This window comes from Onychostoma macrolepis, chromosome 06, assembly GCF_012432095.1.
Source record: "Onychostoma macrolepis isolate SWU-2019 chromosome 06, ASM1243209v1, whole genome shotgun sequence".
In the NCBI taxonomy this organism is placed as follows: domain Eukaryota; kingdom Metazoa; phylum Chordata; class Actinopteri; order Cypriniformes; family Cyprinidae; genus Onychostoma; species Onychostoma macrolepis.
Window position 1 is genome coordinate 1,646,138 of NC_081160.1, and position 14,487 is coordinate 1,660,624.

The window sequence follows — 14,487 nt, forward strand, 5'->3', positions numbered from 1 at the left end:
ATGTGTATACTGTGTATATTTATTATGTATATATAAATACAAACACATGCATGTATATATTTAAGAAAAATATGTGACCCTGGACCACAAAAGCAATCATAAGTAGCACAGTTATATTTTTAGCAATAGCCAAAAATACGTTATATGGGTAAAAATTACCAATTTTTATTTTCTTCCAAAAATCATTAGGATAAGTAAAGATGTTCCATGAAGATGTTTTGTAAATTTACTACTGTAAATATTTTTTTATTAGTAATATGCATTGCTAAGAACTTCATTTGGTCAACTTTAAAGGCGATTTTCTCAATGTTTTGATTTTTTTGCACCCTCAGATTCCAGATTTTCAAATAGTTGTATCTCGGCCAAATATTGTCCTATCATAACAAACCATACATCAATGGAAAGCTTTTTTACTTATTTATTTAAAAAATTATGACAGGGTCACATATACAAAATCTGACACAATCCACAAAAGATGCATACCCAACCGAAAGGGCTGAGACTAAAGAATATCCCCAATGCATAAACAATTCACGTACCCACACACGCACACACACACATGGAACACACACTCAAACACATTAATAACATGAATGCTAGGAAATCCCTGTCATTTTGACTTCTTTTTTTTTTTTGACTTAACAGTTAAATTTGAGTGCTGTGGTGGAGACCAATGAGTTTATAGCATATTTATAGTTTTAAAAATATATTTTATGTTTATTACATATCTATGAAATTGTATGAATATACATATAACATAAAAATTCAGTTTGAATTTATTTTTTTGCAAAATATATATTTTTTATGTTTAAATCTATCTGACTGCATAAAAAAAAAAAAAAAAGCAAATTTAAGCTTCAAATTGGACTAAGTTTACATGTTTCACTTGTTTTGCTCAGTTACAGGTGCATCTCAATAAATTAGAATGTCGTGGAAAAGTTCATTTATTTCAGTAATTCAACTCAAATTGTGAAACTCGTGTATTAAATAAATTCAGTGCACACAGACTGAAGTAGTTTAAGTCTTTGGTTATTTTAATTGTGATGATTTTTGCTCACATTTAACAAAAATCCACCAAATCTCAACAAATTATAATATGGTGACATGCCAATCAACTAATCAACTCAAAACACCTGCAAAGGTTTCCTGAGCCTTCAAAATGGTCTCTCAGTTTGGTTCACTAGGCTACACAATCACGGGGAAGACTGCTGATCTGACAGTTGTCCAGAAGACAATCATTGACACCCTTCACAAGGAGGGTAAGCCACAAACATTCATTGCCAAAGAAGCTGGCTGTTCACAGAGTGCTGTATCCAAGCATGTTAACAGAAAGTTGAGTGGAAGGAAAAAGTGTGGAAGAAAAAGATGCACAACCAACCGAGAGAACCACAGCCTTATGAGGATTGTCAAGCAAAATTGATTCAAGAATTTGGGTGAACTTCACAAGGAATGGACGGAGGCTGGGGTCAAGGCATCAAGAGCCACCACACACAGACGTGTCGAGGAATTTGGCTACAGTTGTCGTATTCCTCTTGTTAAGCCACTCCTGAACCACAGACAACATCAGAGGCGTCTTACCTGGGCTAAGGAGAAGAAGAACTGGACTGTTGCCCAGTGGTCCAAAGTCCTCTTTTCAGATGAGAGCAAGTTTTGTATTTCATTTGGAAACCAAGATCCTAGAGTCTGGAGGAAGGGTGGAGAAGCTCATAGCCCAAGTTGCTTGAAGTCCAGTGTTAAGTTTCCACAGTCTGTGATGATTTGGGGTGCAATGTCATCTGCTGGTGTTGCTCCATTGTGTTTTTTGAAAACCAAAGTCACTGCACCAGTTTACCAAGAAATTTTGGAGCACTTCATGCTTCCTTCTGCTGACCAGCTTTTTAAAGATGCTGATTTCATTTTCCAGCAGGATTTGGCACCTGCCCACACTGCCAAAAGTATCAAAAGTTGGTTAAATGACGATGGTGTTGGTGTGCTTGACTGGCCAGCAAACTCACCAGACCTGAACCCCATAGAGAATGAGAAAATGAGACAAAAAAATGCAGATGAGCTGAAGGCCACTGTCAAAGAAACCTGGGCTTCCATACCACCTCAGCAGCGCCACAAACTGATCACCTACATGCCACGCCGAATTGAGGCAGTAATTAAAGCAAAAGGAGCCCCTACCAAGTATTGAGTACATAAATTAACATACTTTCCAGAAAGCCAACAATTCACTAAAAACGTTTTTTTTTTTTCTTAAGTATTCTAATTTGTTGAGATTCTAATTGGTGGGTTTTTGTTAAATGTGAGCCAAAATCATCACAATTAGAAGAACCAAAGACTTAAACTACTTCAGTCTGTGTGCATTGAATTTATTTAATACACGAGTTTCACAATTTGAAATACTGAAATAAATGAACTTTTCCACGACATTCTAATTAATTGAGATGCACCTGTAATAATCTCCATAGGATCTTATGGGCCCCTCTAGTGGCAGTAACCATAAAATGCTATTTTGTGTAATTTTTTTCCCACATGAAGGAAAGACTTATGGGAGGAGAAAATGAAGTTTAAATTACCTTTACACAATTCCATCATTTTAAACATGCCTCAAGGTCTCTTCCTGTCCTGTTTTTTTTTTTTTTTTTTTTCAGTCCAGGATCCTGGGTCAATGAAGGTTGCAATGTGTCTGGCATGCCAAAGAAAACACAAAATACATCATGTGTAACTAAATGATAAGTTATGTAGCCTGAGAACGAAGCTCTTTGATGAACTTGAAGCCTAAGAATAAGACTCGAATATGAATTTAAAGCCTGAGAACAAGGCTCCTTTTGGAAATTGTAACCAAATAACACTCCTGGAACAAGGCCAGTAAATTAATTATCTTTAGTCTCAACCTAAATATGGTTCTGTAAGTATCATCTCCATAACCATCAGGGCGAAGAGAATCAAGAAAAAGTATCTCCCTCTTAGCTACAAACTAAGCCTGCAATCAATGGGTATTTTGTTAATATCCACAAAAATCGAACTCACTAACCCTACCTGTTGAATTTGGAAATATTACAACTAGAAAGATTAAAAGAAACTCAACACAGAGCGGATAGTGATCAGCTTCATCCGCCTGCCTGCTCCAAGCTGTAAATAGTATATCATCGGACCTCACGTTTTCCTTATAGCATTGTGACAAAATAATATGCATGCACAAAAAAAAACATAGACTTTGGTGCCTATTCCCAATAGATCTCTTTCTCAGTTGATGAGTACATGACAGCAAAAAAAAAAAAAAAAAAAAACTTACAGGCAAACAATGCACTGGGTCCACATTTTTGTCTTTCCAGGTGGGAACAGCATAGAGGTCCACAATGTGAAAATTTTTTCACTTATGGAAAGAACATAAGTTATTAAACATGCATACATCCAAATGAATACTTTTAAAAAAAGATATAATAGTATAAAGTACATATCTTCATGCAGCTTCTTCCACAATCTTGAGGCAGGCATTTCCGATCTGAAATTAATTGCAGAACGATTACATCCCTGTGAAAGCTGCCATGTGTAACATTATGCATTATCTAGGAATTATTTTTTTTTGTGCAGTAAATTAAGATACTAAACATACGCACATTAGATTCCATGCATTGGCTTAAACCCAGACTCCAGAAGTCTTCTCGTGTGAGGCAAATTTGGCCTTGCTTTATGATTAGTTCTTCTGAAGGCAGATTTTTGTCCAACACATATTTAACTAAAAATAAAGAATAACTAAATAAACACAATACTTCCCAGTTCATCTTGAATAGGGGCCAAGTCCTTCTCCCACCTCGCACCTGAACAAGCATATGGATGCTCTACCTGCCATTTGAATAATGAGTAGCAGTGGTTCTGGAGAAACATCCTCTCAGTTGTTCATCTGATGATACACAAATATGTGACAATGGACTATAGGCACGGAGCATTCTTTAGAACTTCTGTATATAGATAAGCCAGCTCGAAAACTTCAGATGAAACGTCATTTGACGTTGTGGTATATGTAGATACTCTTGAGACCCTCAAAGAAACCTCTCCTGCCTCATTTTTGTCAGAAACTGAGAAACAAAATAACTTCAATCGCCGTAAATAATGACAGCGGCATTAACTTACAGCTTCATGTTATTTAATAACACTTAACAACATATAATGTTATATGCTGATCCTGGTAATCCCAGAAGAGTACACACATAACTGTACATTTAAATGCCAACAAGTACACACTATCATAACTGTTTAGGCTAACTTTTACTTTTTTAGAGCTGTAGCTGAATAGTTAGCCCTACTATGCTATGTAAGGAATAATTGACGACTGGCCGTTGGATTATTAGAAAAATAATGCACGGAGTGGCCGTTACACCTCGGGTGTGCATTATTTTTCTAATAATTCAACGGACCGAAGTCAATTATTCCGCTTATACTACGGTTGCCACAACTCAAGACATCGATCAGATGATATATTTCAAGGCATTCGTCCAGTATTTCTACTTAAATCGCTATTGTGAGTAGGATTATTTCTTCCGCATTTCATCCAACGCCTCCGTTGCTAATTCCAAAACGTCATTTTAAACCTAGTAACGGAGGCTTGAGCCGTTGTTAGCGGACCCCTTACGAAAATTAACCATGGTTTTACTATAGTTATATTGTTATATAGTTTTAAAAAACCATGGTTCTGATACCATGGTTTTACTACAGTTATATTGTAGTAATACTATAGTAAAACTGTAATAAACTATGACTGTAGTACCCGTGGTTTTTTGGTGCATACCATGGTTTTAAAAACCATGGTTCAAGTACCACAAATTAACTATGGTTGTAATACCATAGTTTAACCATGGTTTTACTAAAGTACCTCAAATTACATTTAAGCCTAGTTATTCAACAAACATCTACAAAATAAAAACAGAATGACAAGTTACTATTCTATGATACAGGCTTTATTATAGCAGTTACATCATCTGAAACAAAATATTGTTGTCACATGTCAAAATGATTCAGAACTATGAACTATAACTTTATTTAAAAAATAGTGATAAAGCACTGCAGTGGTAGAGATGGTTTTCTGCTAATTTACAAAATAAAAATAGCAAATTGTTTCACTGTAATAATGCATTATCTCTATAGAAATTAATTACATGTTGTACAAATAAACATGACTTCGTGTTCACACACAACATTATACCGCCGACCTCTTTAACAACATCTTTTGTAGGGCTGCATGCAACTAACAATTTTTTTGGATAACCAATTTATTTGTAGATTTTTTTTATTAATACTAGTAATTGGATGACAAATAAATAAATAAATAAAATATATACATAATTTTTTAATTAAAATAATTTTAATCCATTATTTTAAAGAATGTAATTTCTCTATGTAGGCTCTGCTGTTCATTATAAGCATTAAAGTCTTAAAATACAAACATTACATTCTAAACCTAAAAACAACAGATTGCTTGTTATTTTGAAACAGAATTTAAAACAATTTAAACAAAAAAACACAATGTTAACTTGTAATAGGTACGAAGAATAAACAATCATTCGTCTGAACAGAGCAATTATATTTTATTATATTAATGGACAGTTCCAACAATAGTGCCTTTACTGTTACTGCTCTCATAAATATGATTACTTGTGTTACATGTAGGGTTTTAAACCTACACTTAATTTCTAAATTTCTAATGTAAAATGTGTATTTTAGTCAGAATTATGAGCGGTCTGTTTGTTTTGATGCACTATTCAAATTCGTTGATGATTATTTTCATTATCGATTAGTTGTTGCAGCCAGGCCTAGTTTTATACAACCTGTAAACACAAGCCCAATACAGGCAGATGTGTGCAGTCCATCGGGTGCATCAAGGTCGCATTAACAATCTTGATTACAATATCAATAAAGGTAAAAAAGGTTCTTTCAGTGGAAAAGTTTTACACATACTACAAAATACATTCACAAGAAATGAGAAGTACTTTTAAGAATGTTTAAAATGATATCAACTCACATGAGAAGATTTCAGTCATTTCAAGCCTAAAGCAAGTTGATTTATTCTACATCGAGTCACCTCATGGGGGCCGATGAAGGCCAGATGAATCCTCCACACTTTTACTTGGTGAAGGAAATGCCCCTTTTTTCAAAAACTTTTCATGCTGCATACATGGCAGTAGTGGTCAGTATGAAGTCTATCATATAGTCCAGTAGGTTACAGTCCACCTTTGGTTTGGTTGTCTTGATCTTCACCCCATATGGTCTCAGGACCTAAAAATGAGAAGAATATATACACAATATTAATAAAAAACTTGCTGGAATACTCAGTTGTTATTGGTCAGTTGTACACTCACAGGGGTGTGGACTCGAGTCACATGACTCAAGACTTGACTCAGACTCGAGTCCCAAATTTGATGACTTGCGACTCGACTCGACATAATTAAAGAAGACTTGAGACTCGACTTAGACTTTGATAGCAATGACTCGAGACTTGACTTGGACTTGAGCCCTGTGACTCGGAGAGACTTGATCAGATCAGCGTCGTTATCACTCTAGACGGGTGCAGCATGCTTGCGCTTGACTGGCAGTAAGCCAGAGACTGCGTTCAGGGAGCGCTTGATATACAGTATATGCTAGTATAAATTAATGGAGTAATAGCATAACTTACAACAAAAGAACCGAGATACGAAAAAAAAAGTAGCTGCTATCTCCGCTCGTGAAAAGCGCTGCCCTGCCCGTTTGATCGCCGCCCAGCAGACACACGGAGCAGGCAGGAGAAAGGAGATCACTGGTGCTCGCCTCATCATCACCGTGACCGCTGCTGTGAAATGCTAAACATATTCTTGGCTTAGATATAACAAACACCTAGCATATATTCTTCTTATGCACACATGCAAAGTATTTCTAAAAAAAGTATTTATTTTAATTTTAATTACTTTTGAAGTATTTCATGTAATTTCTATGAAATTATGTTGTCTTTGATATTCTGTTATTAATAAAATAGTTTATTTATTTTATTTTTTTTCCACTGCTTGTCCTATTTTGGCACAATCCCTAAATTGAACTTGAGTAGTTTTACTAAGGGCACCCATCTCACATGAAATTAAACTATGTAAAAACATATTCTACCCGACTTCCTGATATAAATTACTATAAATTTGATATGGGAATTAATACTGAGACACTAATTTGGGCAAAGAGCACTAATGACTTGTTTAAGACTTGAAGTTAAAAGTTGAGGACTTGCAACTCGACTTGGACTTGTCTGTCTTGACTCGGGACTTGACTCGAGACTTGAATGCAAAGACTCGAGACTTACTTGTGACTTGCAAAACAATGACTTGGTCCCACCTCTGCACACTCATCTACACTCTTAAAAAAAGGTGACAGAAAGAACCAAAAGGGGGGTTTCGCGGCGATGTCACAGAGGAACCTTTTTTGGCAGGTTAATGTCAGTACCTCATCATCCACTACTATGCCCTTTTTCATCCTGTGGAAACTGCCACTGGTGGTTCAAAGAGTTCCTGCTTTCACAGTCCTTCTGATGAATGGTTGAGGCTGGGTACATAGGATCCTGTAAAAAAAACAAAAAAAACAACCTTTCATTAGTTTCTTAATTTTAATAGGTTTAGCACAGGTATAATGATGCAAAATGACAAACAACGATAATGGAAAGGCATTTTTAAGCTGAACAGCAGTCGGAATAGAGACAAAATCAAAGCAAGTCAAAGTATTTTGGAAGTTCATGCATCCATCTATTCACTCTCCAAACCAAATCCTCCCTAAGGTCTTGGGGGCTGAAGCCTATCCCAGCATCTTGGACCACAAATCCATCCAATTAATGGTATTTAAGCAATATAGTAACAATTATACAGTAACTGTCAAGATTTTGGAAACATTACAGTGTTTTTGGGAAAAAAAAATAGTAATATTGCAAAATATAATTACACGTTAAAAAGAACTGTTGTCTATTTTAATATATTGTAAATTGTAATTTATTCCTGTGATCAAAGCTGAATTTTCAGCATCATTACTCCAGTCTTCAGTGTCACATGATCCTTCAGAAATCATTCTAATATGCTGATTTGCTGCTCAAGAACATTTCTTATTATTAAAACAGTTGAAAACAGTTTTTGCTTCTTAACATTTTTGTGGAAACGGTGATACCTTTTTCAGGATTCTTTGATGAATAGAAAGTACAATTAACAACATTTATTAAATGTATTAAACAATTTAGTAAATATAAATCTTTTCCAACATTATAAATGTCTTCACTGTTACTTCTGATAAATGTAATACACCCTTGATTAATAAAAGTATTAATTTCTTTATTTTCTTACCACAAATGTTTGAATGGTATTGTCTCCATAATAATGTTAAGCAGCAAAAACTGTTTCCAACAAAGGTAGTAATCAGAAATGTTTCTTGAGCAGCAAATCAGCATCTTGGAATGATTTCTGAAGGATCATGTGACACTGAAGACTGGAGTAATGATGCTGAAAATTCAGCTTTGATCACAGCAAAAAAATTACATTTTAAAATATATTCACATAAAAAAGTGGTATTTTAAATGATATTTTACAATATTTCTGTTCTTACTGTATTTTTAATCAAATAAATACAGTAGTGGTGAGCAGAAGACTTACTTAAAAAACACATTCAAAAAACATTTTAAAAAATCATTGAACAGTAAACTTTTGAACAGTAGTGTCCTGTATGTTTGAGGTTTTACTTACTAGTAACATGGTATAGCAACTTAGAGATGTTGTCCGACAGGAGACTCTGCGCTCCTCTGCTGCACGGCCATCATAATCTAGAAACATAATATGCAATTTATCACAGAGCCAACGATATTTAGCTTTATTTAAAGGAAGCAAGCTAGAGCAGAAGTGAAACGCAGAAAAGAAAACGGTACATACACACACACACACACACACACACACACACACACAAACAAGCAATTTCTTAAAATAAAATTATTAACAATCATGGATTTAGGTTTGTGTCACTACCTGTCAAAACCTTCCTTTAATGAACTGTAATATAACAGATGCATGGTGATATAAGAAAATATGTTGTGAAAAGAAAATGCATATGAATGCATATTTCTTCTATGCTCACCTGTGTTTTCTGCATTTCTGTCAGCAGCTCCCTTCAGGAATTTTGAAATCTTGGAGCTTCTCTTCCTTTGTAGAAAGATTATGTTATCACTCCTGAAACCACAGAACAATTTTAATTTATCAATATTTGTTTACCATGAAAGATCAAAGCACTTTTGAACTAATGTTAGATTCAGTTAATTCGTGCTTCATGTAAGTGACGTCACCCATTAACAGTATACAGCACATATTTTAGGTTAAATAACTTAGACAACTTCCAATAAACCATTGACAAACTGACAGCAAACCCTTTACAGAGCTATCAAAACCTCTCATCTACACATAAAGATGTGATTAAAAACCCAAACTTTCATAAATAAGAGCTCAAGCTTCAGAGTTAGCCTAACATACCTCGCCTGAAAACAGATGCTAGCGGACTTTTTCGAAGACTGTAAAACATTTCTGTGAAGTAAATATTCAACAGAAACATGTCAGTTACATGTAAGAAAGTGTCTGGAACAGTTGTATGTGATATTTGTGTGATTTTAGGGACTAAACTCACCTGGAAGCAGTGAAAACAGCAGGAGAGACAGAGATTTACTCTTCGTCAGTTACAGTGTTGCTCACCGTTTCCATGGAAACTCCCGCCGCTGCAGCGTTTGAATTCAGCGCGCGAATCCATTTAAACACGTCACAGTCATGCAGCATGCATAAACCTCTTAAAATCTTTCTTTAAATCGCGAATGTGAAACTCATTTTGTAGTTCTACGACCAATACATTGGTGCAAAATGTATGATAGTGGGATAAATAAAAAATAAAAAAATAAATTATATTTTAAGATTTGTATCACTCAGCCTTTTTATTTCATTTTAAAACAGCTATAACCACTGCAAGCTGCAAAGTAAACTCAAATGGTTTTGCGAGAGAACCCTTTTCCTCCCACCCTGAATTTTTTCCATTCACCCCGAATTTTTCCCACCACAATGTCCTGTAAAGGGCTCCGTAGAGTTTCCACGTTAATCTAGCAACAATATTGCTCTATTGTCAACACTGAACACAGCTCTGCTGCCTCTGGTGGCGCTGCTGTGCATTACATGCTGAATAACACGGTTATACTGTACTATCAAATATACTGTAATCACACAGGGAAACGTTTTATAATTTATGAGTTATTTATGTAATTTAAATGAATGATGCAGAAGACATTCTGAAGACTAAAATTCTTAAAACCAGTACAAATGTTTTTGAACAGAACAAAACTGTTTTTGAATTAAGTCTGAGTCAGTTACCAGTTTCTGTACTGATCAATGAATTAAACTACAGTAAGTCATAATTGAGTTATTGAACATCCTAATTCTGGGCTCTATTTATGGGATATTAATGAAATTAACTTCTCTATATTAAATTGTCTCAAATGAACAGACGCAATCAACTGATTTTTATTGGTTAGATAATTAAGGCATTAGTATCATAGCATCTCATGTGATGGGTTAATGAGAGAGACAAGGCTTGCATTAATTAATAAAAGCAATAATAATAATTAATAATTAATAATAGCAAAAGCCCAGATAGTAAGATCAGATTTCCAGATATCGGACCACCACTTCAGGCTCACTGTCGGACCACCATCATAAACATGCCTGATCATTAATAACCTTATTAATAATATTCCTATTAATAAAGCAGAATATGAACGCAACGCCCTGCACGTTAAGCCTTTTCTTCCCCATAGAAAACGCTTAAGGTAGGCTATAATGAAAGGTTCATGCAGCTCGTGTGTTCACAATGGAGCGGTTCATAAAGATTTTATTTTGAACTTGGACTCAAGTATAAAGAAATACAGTCAGACAGTGGTTAGTTCAAGGCAAGGTTTTGGGACATTCTAAAACGCTTTAATGTGGCTTAATATTAAAACAGTGACATTAGGACCAAATTCGATAATAATAAATACTAATGAAATTGTTAGGTTTATATTAATAACCTTATTAATAATATGACTATTAATAAAGGAGAATAGCCCAGAATATGAATGCAATGGATTTGGTATTTTTAAATCACCGTTTTCATTATAGCCTACTAAGCTTTTATGAGGGAGAAAAAGCTTAGGCTACGTGCAGGGCGTTGCATTCATATTCTGGGCTATTCTGCTTAGTAATATTATTAATAAGGTTATTAATATTAGCCTAATAATTGTATCAGCTTTTTTTATTATCGAATTTGGTCCTCCAAGTCACTGTTTTAAAACATTAAGCCACATTAAGCGTTTTATTATGTCCCAAAACCGTGCCTTGAACTAAGCACTGACTTATTAATTTATTTGAGTCCAAGTTCAAAATAAAACTCTATGAACCGCTCCATTGTGAACATACGAGCTCCACTGCAAGCTGCAAAGTAAACAGGTAGCGTTTGTCCGAACTCAAATATCTTTGCGAGAGAACGCAAAACATTAGAAAAAAAAAATTTCCTCCCACCCCGAATTTTTCCCACCACAATGTCCTGTAAAGGGCTCCGTAAAACTCTTCACAAATGTTGCCAAATAATCAAGTCTGCTGAAACCTCTTCTTCATGAGCTGACAGAGACATACAAACAGACACACATGAACCAGCACTGAATACAGGAGGAGCTCTGACATCACTGTAGTTCAGAGAGAGACTCAGAGAAAGTGAAAGTGAAACTTGATCAGCAACAATATGGACGCCTGAAACGATCAAACTCTATAAACAACAGAATATTTAGCTGTTTAAAGGCCCTTGTGGACACATCTGATACTCACAGGTAAGTGATAGAAATATAAGAGAGATTGTCCTGAACAGGTTTCTGATGGCAGTGGTCTGGTTTAGTAGGGTTTATGTCAGACTGGAATAAATTGAACAGAAGCAGGTTTAAGCGTCAAATACTCAGCTGCTTTAGGTGTTTACTGCACTGAAATGGGATCAGAATGGCATTAACAGTGTGTAATTTGATTGAACAAAGTTTGGTGTTTCTGTCATTTTGTCACACGACATAAATACAAAAGAAACAGGAAGTAAATAACTTGCAGACAAACTGAACACAAACGTTCAACATTTTATGCACACACACACACACACACACACACACACACACACACACAATGTGTGTTAGCAGTGCTGTCAAACGATTAATCACATCCAAAATAAAAGTTTTTGTTTACATAATATATGTGTACGTTCTGTGTATATTTAATGTATATAAATATACACACATGCATGTATATATTTTGAAAATATTTACATGCATTTACATGCATATATGTATATTCATATACTTTATATTATTTATAAATATATTTAATATATAAACAACATATTTTTCTTAAATATGTACATGCATGTGTGTGTATTTACATAATAAATATACACAGTATACACATATTATGTAAACAAAAACTATTTTGAAAGCGATTAATTGTTTGACAGCACTAGTTTTTAATGATTAATTTTACGGTTGAATTGGGACAATGCTACGAATAAGTCAAACTTTATTTTGTTTTTTAAAATTATATGTTTAAAACAAAAAGATTTGTCCCTCTCAGGAGAATTACAACTTTCTCAAATATTTGTGTGCATATTAGGAAATTCGATTATAAAGGACGGTTCTTCATTTATCTCAGTGTGAATCAATTTGTAAAAAAAAAAAACTGTTTAAACAAAAAAAAAAAAAAAAAAAAATAGAAAACCAATAATATCTTACTGTCCTTTCAAAGTATTCAGTGTCCAGTGTAGCCACCTTCTTTTCAATGACTTTCATGAGCCGCCTATCCATACAATTAGTCAATGTCTTGATTTGTTCTCGATCAGTTGTAGCTGATGCAGCCACCACAGACTCAGAGACGCTGTTCAAAGAGGTGTATTGTTTTCCTTCACTGTAAATCTCACGCTTGAGAATGGCCCACGAGTTCTCAACTGGGTTCAAATCACTTGAGGAAGAGGGCCAGGACATTATTCTGTCATCTTTGAAGCCTTTTCTGGCAGTCGATCAGTGGAATACTTGGCTACATGTGATGGAGCTTTTGTCCTGCATAAAGATCATGGTCTCTCTGGACGCTGCTGACTCCATCAGTGAGCCAACCACAGGCCAGCGTCTGGTCCATCAAGAGTTACTCTCATTGCACCGGTCCATAAAACCTTTGAAAAATTGGTTTCCATGTATTTCTAGGCCCAATCTAGACTCTTCAGCTTGTGATTTTGTTTGTCAGCTTTCTTTACCTTAGCAAACTCTCTGGGAACCAAGCATCTGGTACTTCTGGAGACTCCAGGGAGGTTGCAGTTCTGGAAAATGGTGGCACTGGAGTGAATTCTACGCAGATATTTTGCTGTCAATCTGCGCCTTTTATTCTCAACACATTTTTTGCAACACTGCTGACTATTGTTGACGAACCGATTGATTGTCTGATGGTCATGCTTTATTAGTTTGTAAATTTCCAGAGAACTGCGTTTTTCTGATAGGCATTTTACAATTTTTGATGTTTCAGCATCAGTTAAGTCTCTCTCTTTTTTTGCCCATTTTTACCCATAACAAACATCTGCCTAATTATGCACATCTGAATTTAAGTTTTTGCCACTTTAAGCCACACTTTCCCTCATTAATGTGGTTTGGAACTGGAAACATGTTATTGGGGAAAAAATATATTATCAGAATATCCACTTGCATAATAATTATGTACGCAATATATATGTATATACTGTATAGTTGTTGTTGTTTTATTGGGGGTATATCTGCTTTGTACTGTCTTTAATCTAAACAGCAGGTCATAGGTCAGATTGTTCAGTGAGTTCATGAGTCACTGTGTTTCAAATGAATGATTGTGTTTCTCTCACTATCAATTCTTACATGAGATTTAACCAATTTAATATAAATATTGATTTAGTTGTCATGATCTAATTTGGTTTTACGTCTAAAAAAGAGAAAATAACTTTTACTGTAAAATACAATATTTTTTCTTGAAAAGGTTTGAAGAGATAAAGAACGATGGCAGAATCTTCACCAACATCAACAAAAGCAAGAGAAAACAGGAGACGAAGTACTGAAAGTTTACCTCCATGTAAGTCAATAACCCAGAAAAACACTAAGTGTATGAATTACTTTTACTCTTCTCAAATAATATTTAATATGTACAGCAGATAATGAAATCATTTCAGCTTAACTCAATATTTCTTGTTAATGTATTTATTAGATAAGTGGTTATGAAATGAGCTTCACATTAAGGTTCATTTTCATTCTTTTGCAATAATAACCAGCTGACTGTACATGATCTCTTACATATCTGAGTTTCTTCACCACTCTGTTTCTAGACACTCTTTACATTCATCCAGCTTCATGAGGTGCATCAAGTGATTCTTTATAAACAGTACTGAAGGAGTTCACACTAATCCTAAATAATG

At 34.8% G+C, this 14,487-nt stretch overlaps 1 protein-coding gene and 1 long non-coding RNA gene across 7 annotated transcripts in view; one reads left to right on the forward strand and one right to left on the reverse strand.

The window, feature by feature from the left end:
- The window catches only part of LOC131542092 (E3 ubiquitin-protein ligase TRIM39-like), a 37,969-nt gene that overhangs the window by 18,539 nt on the left and 4,943 nt on the right, over window positions 1–14,487 (forward strand). The window contains exons 1-2 of one of the 5 annotated variants that reach the window (XM_058778405.1): window positions 11,742–11,860; window positions 14,055–14,147. In XM_058778405.1, the coding sequence (XP_058634388.1) occupies window positions 14,075–14,147 (73 nt within the window). In that variant the 5' untranslated portion in view covers window positions 11,742–11,860; window positions 14,055–14,074. The other 4 variants (XM_058778406.1, XM_058778408.1, XM_058778407.1 and 1 more) reach the window with 4 other exon arrangements.
- LOC131542095 (uncharacterized) lies at window positions 2,557–9,742 on the reverse strand. 2 transcript variants are annotated; one of them, XR_009271660.1, is made up of 8 exons: window positions 9,646–9,742; window positions 9,495–9,545; window positions 9,106–9,197; window positions 8,721–8,797; window positions 7,444–7,558; window positions 6,062–6,255; window positions 3,278–3,886; window positions 2,557–2,668 (listed from the first exon to the last, which is right to left on the reverse strand). It is a non-coding gene; the product is annotated as an uncharacterized LOC131542095 (long non-coding RNA). The 2 variants fall into 2 exon arrangements; XR_009271659.1 differs by lacking the exons at window positions 2,557–2,668; window positions 3,278–3,886 and having other exon boundaries at window positions 4,818–6,255.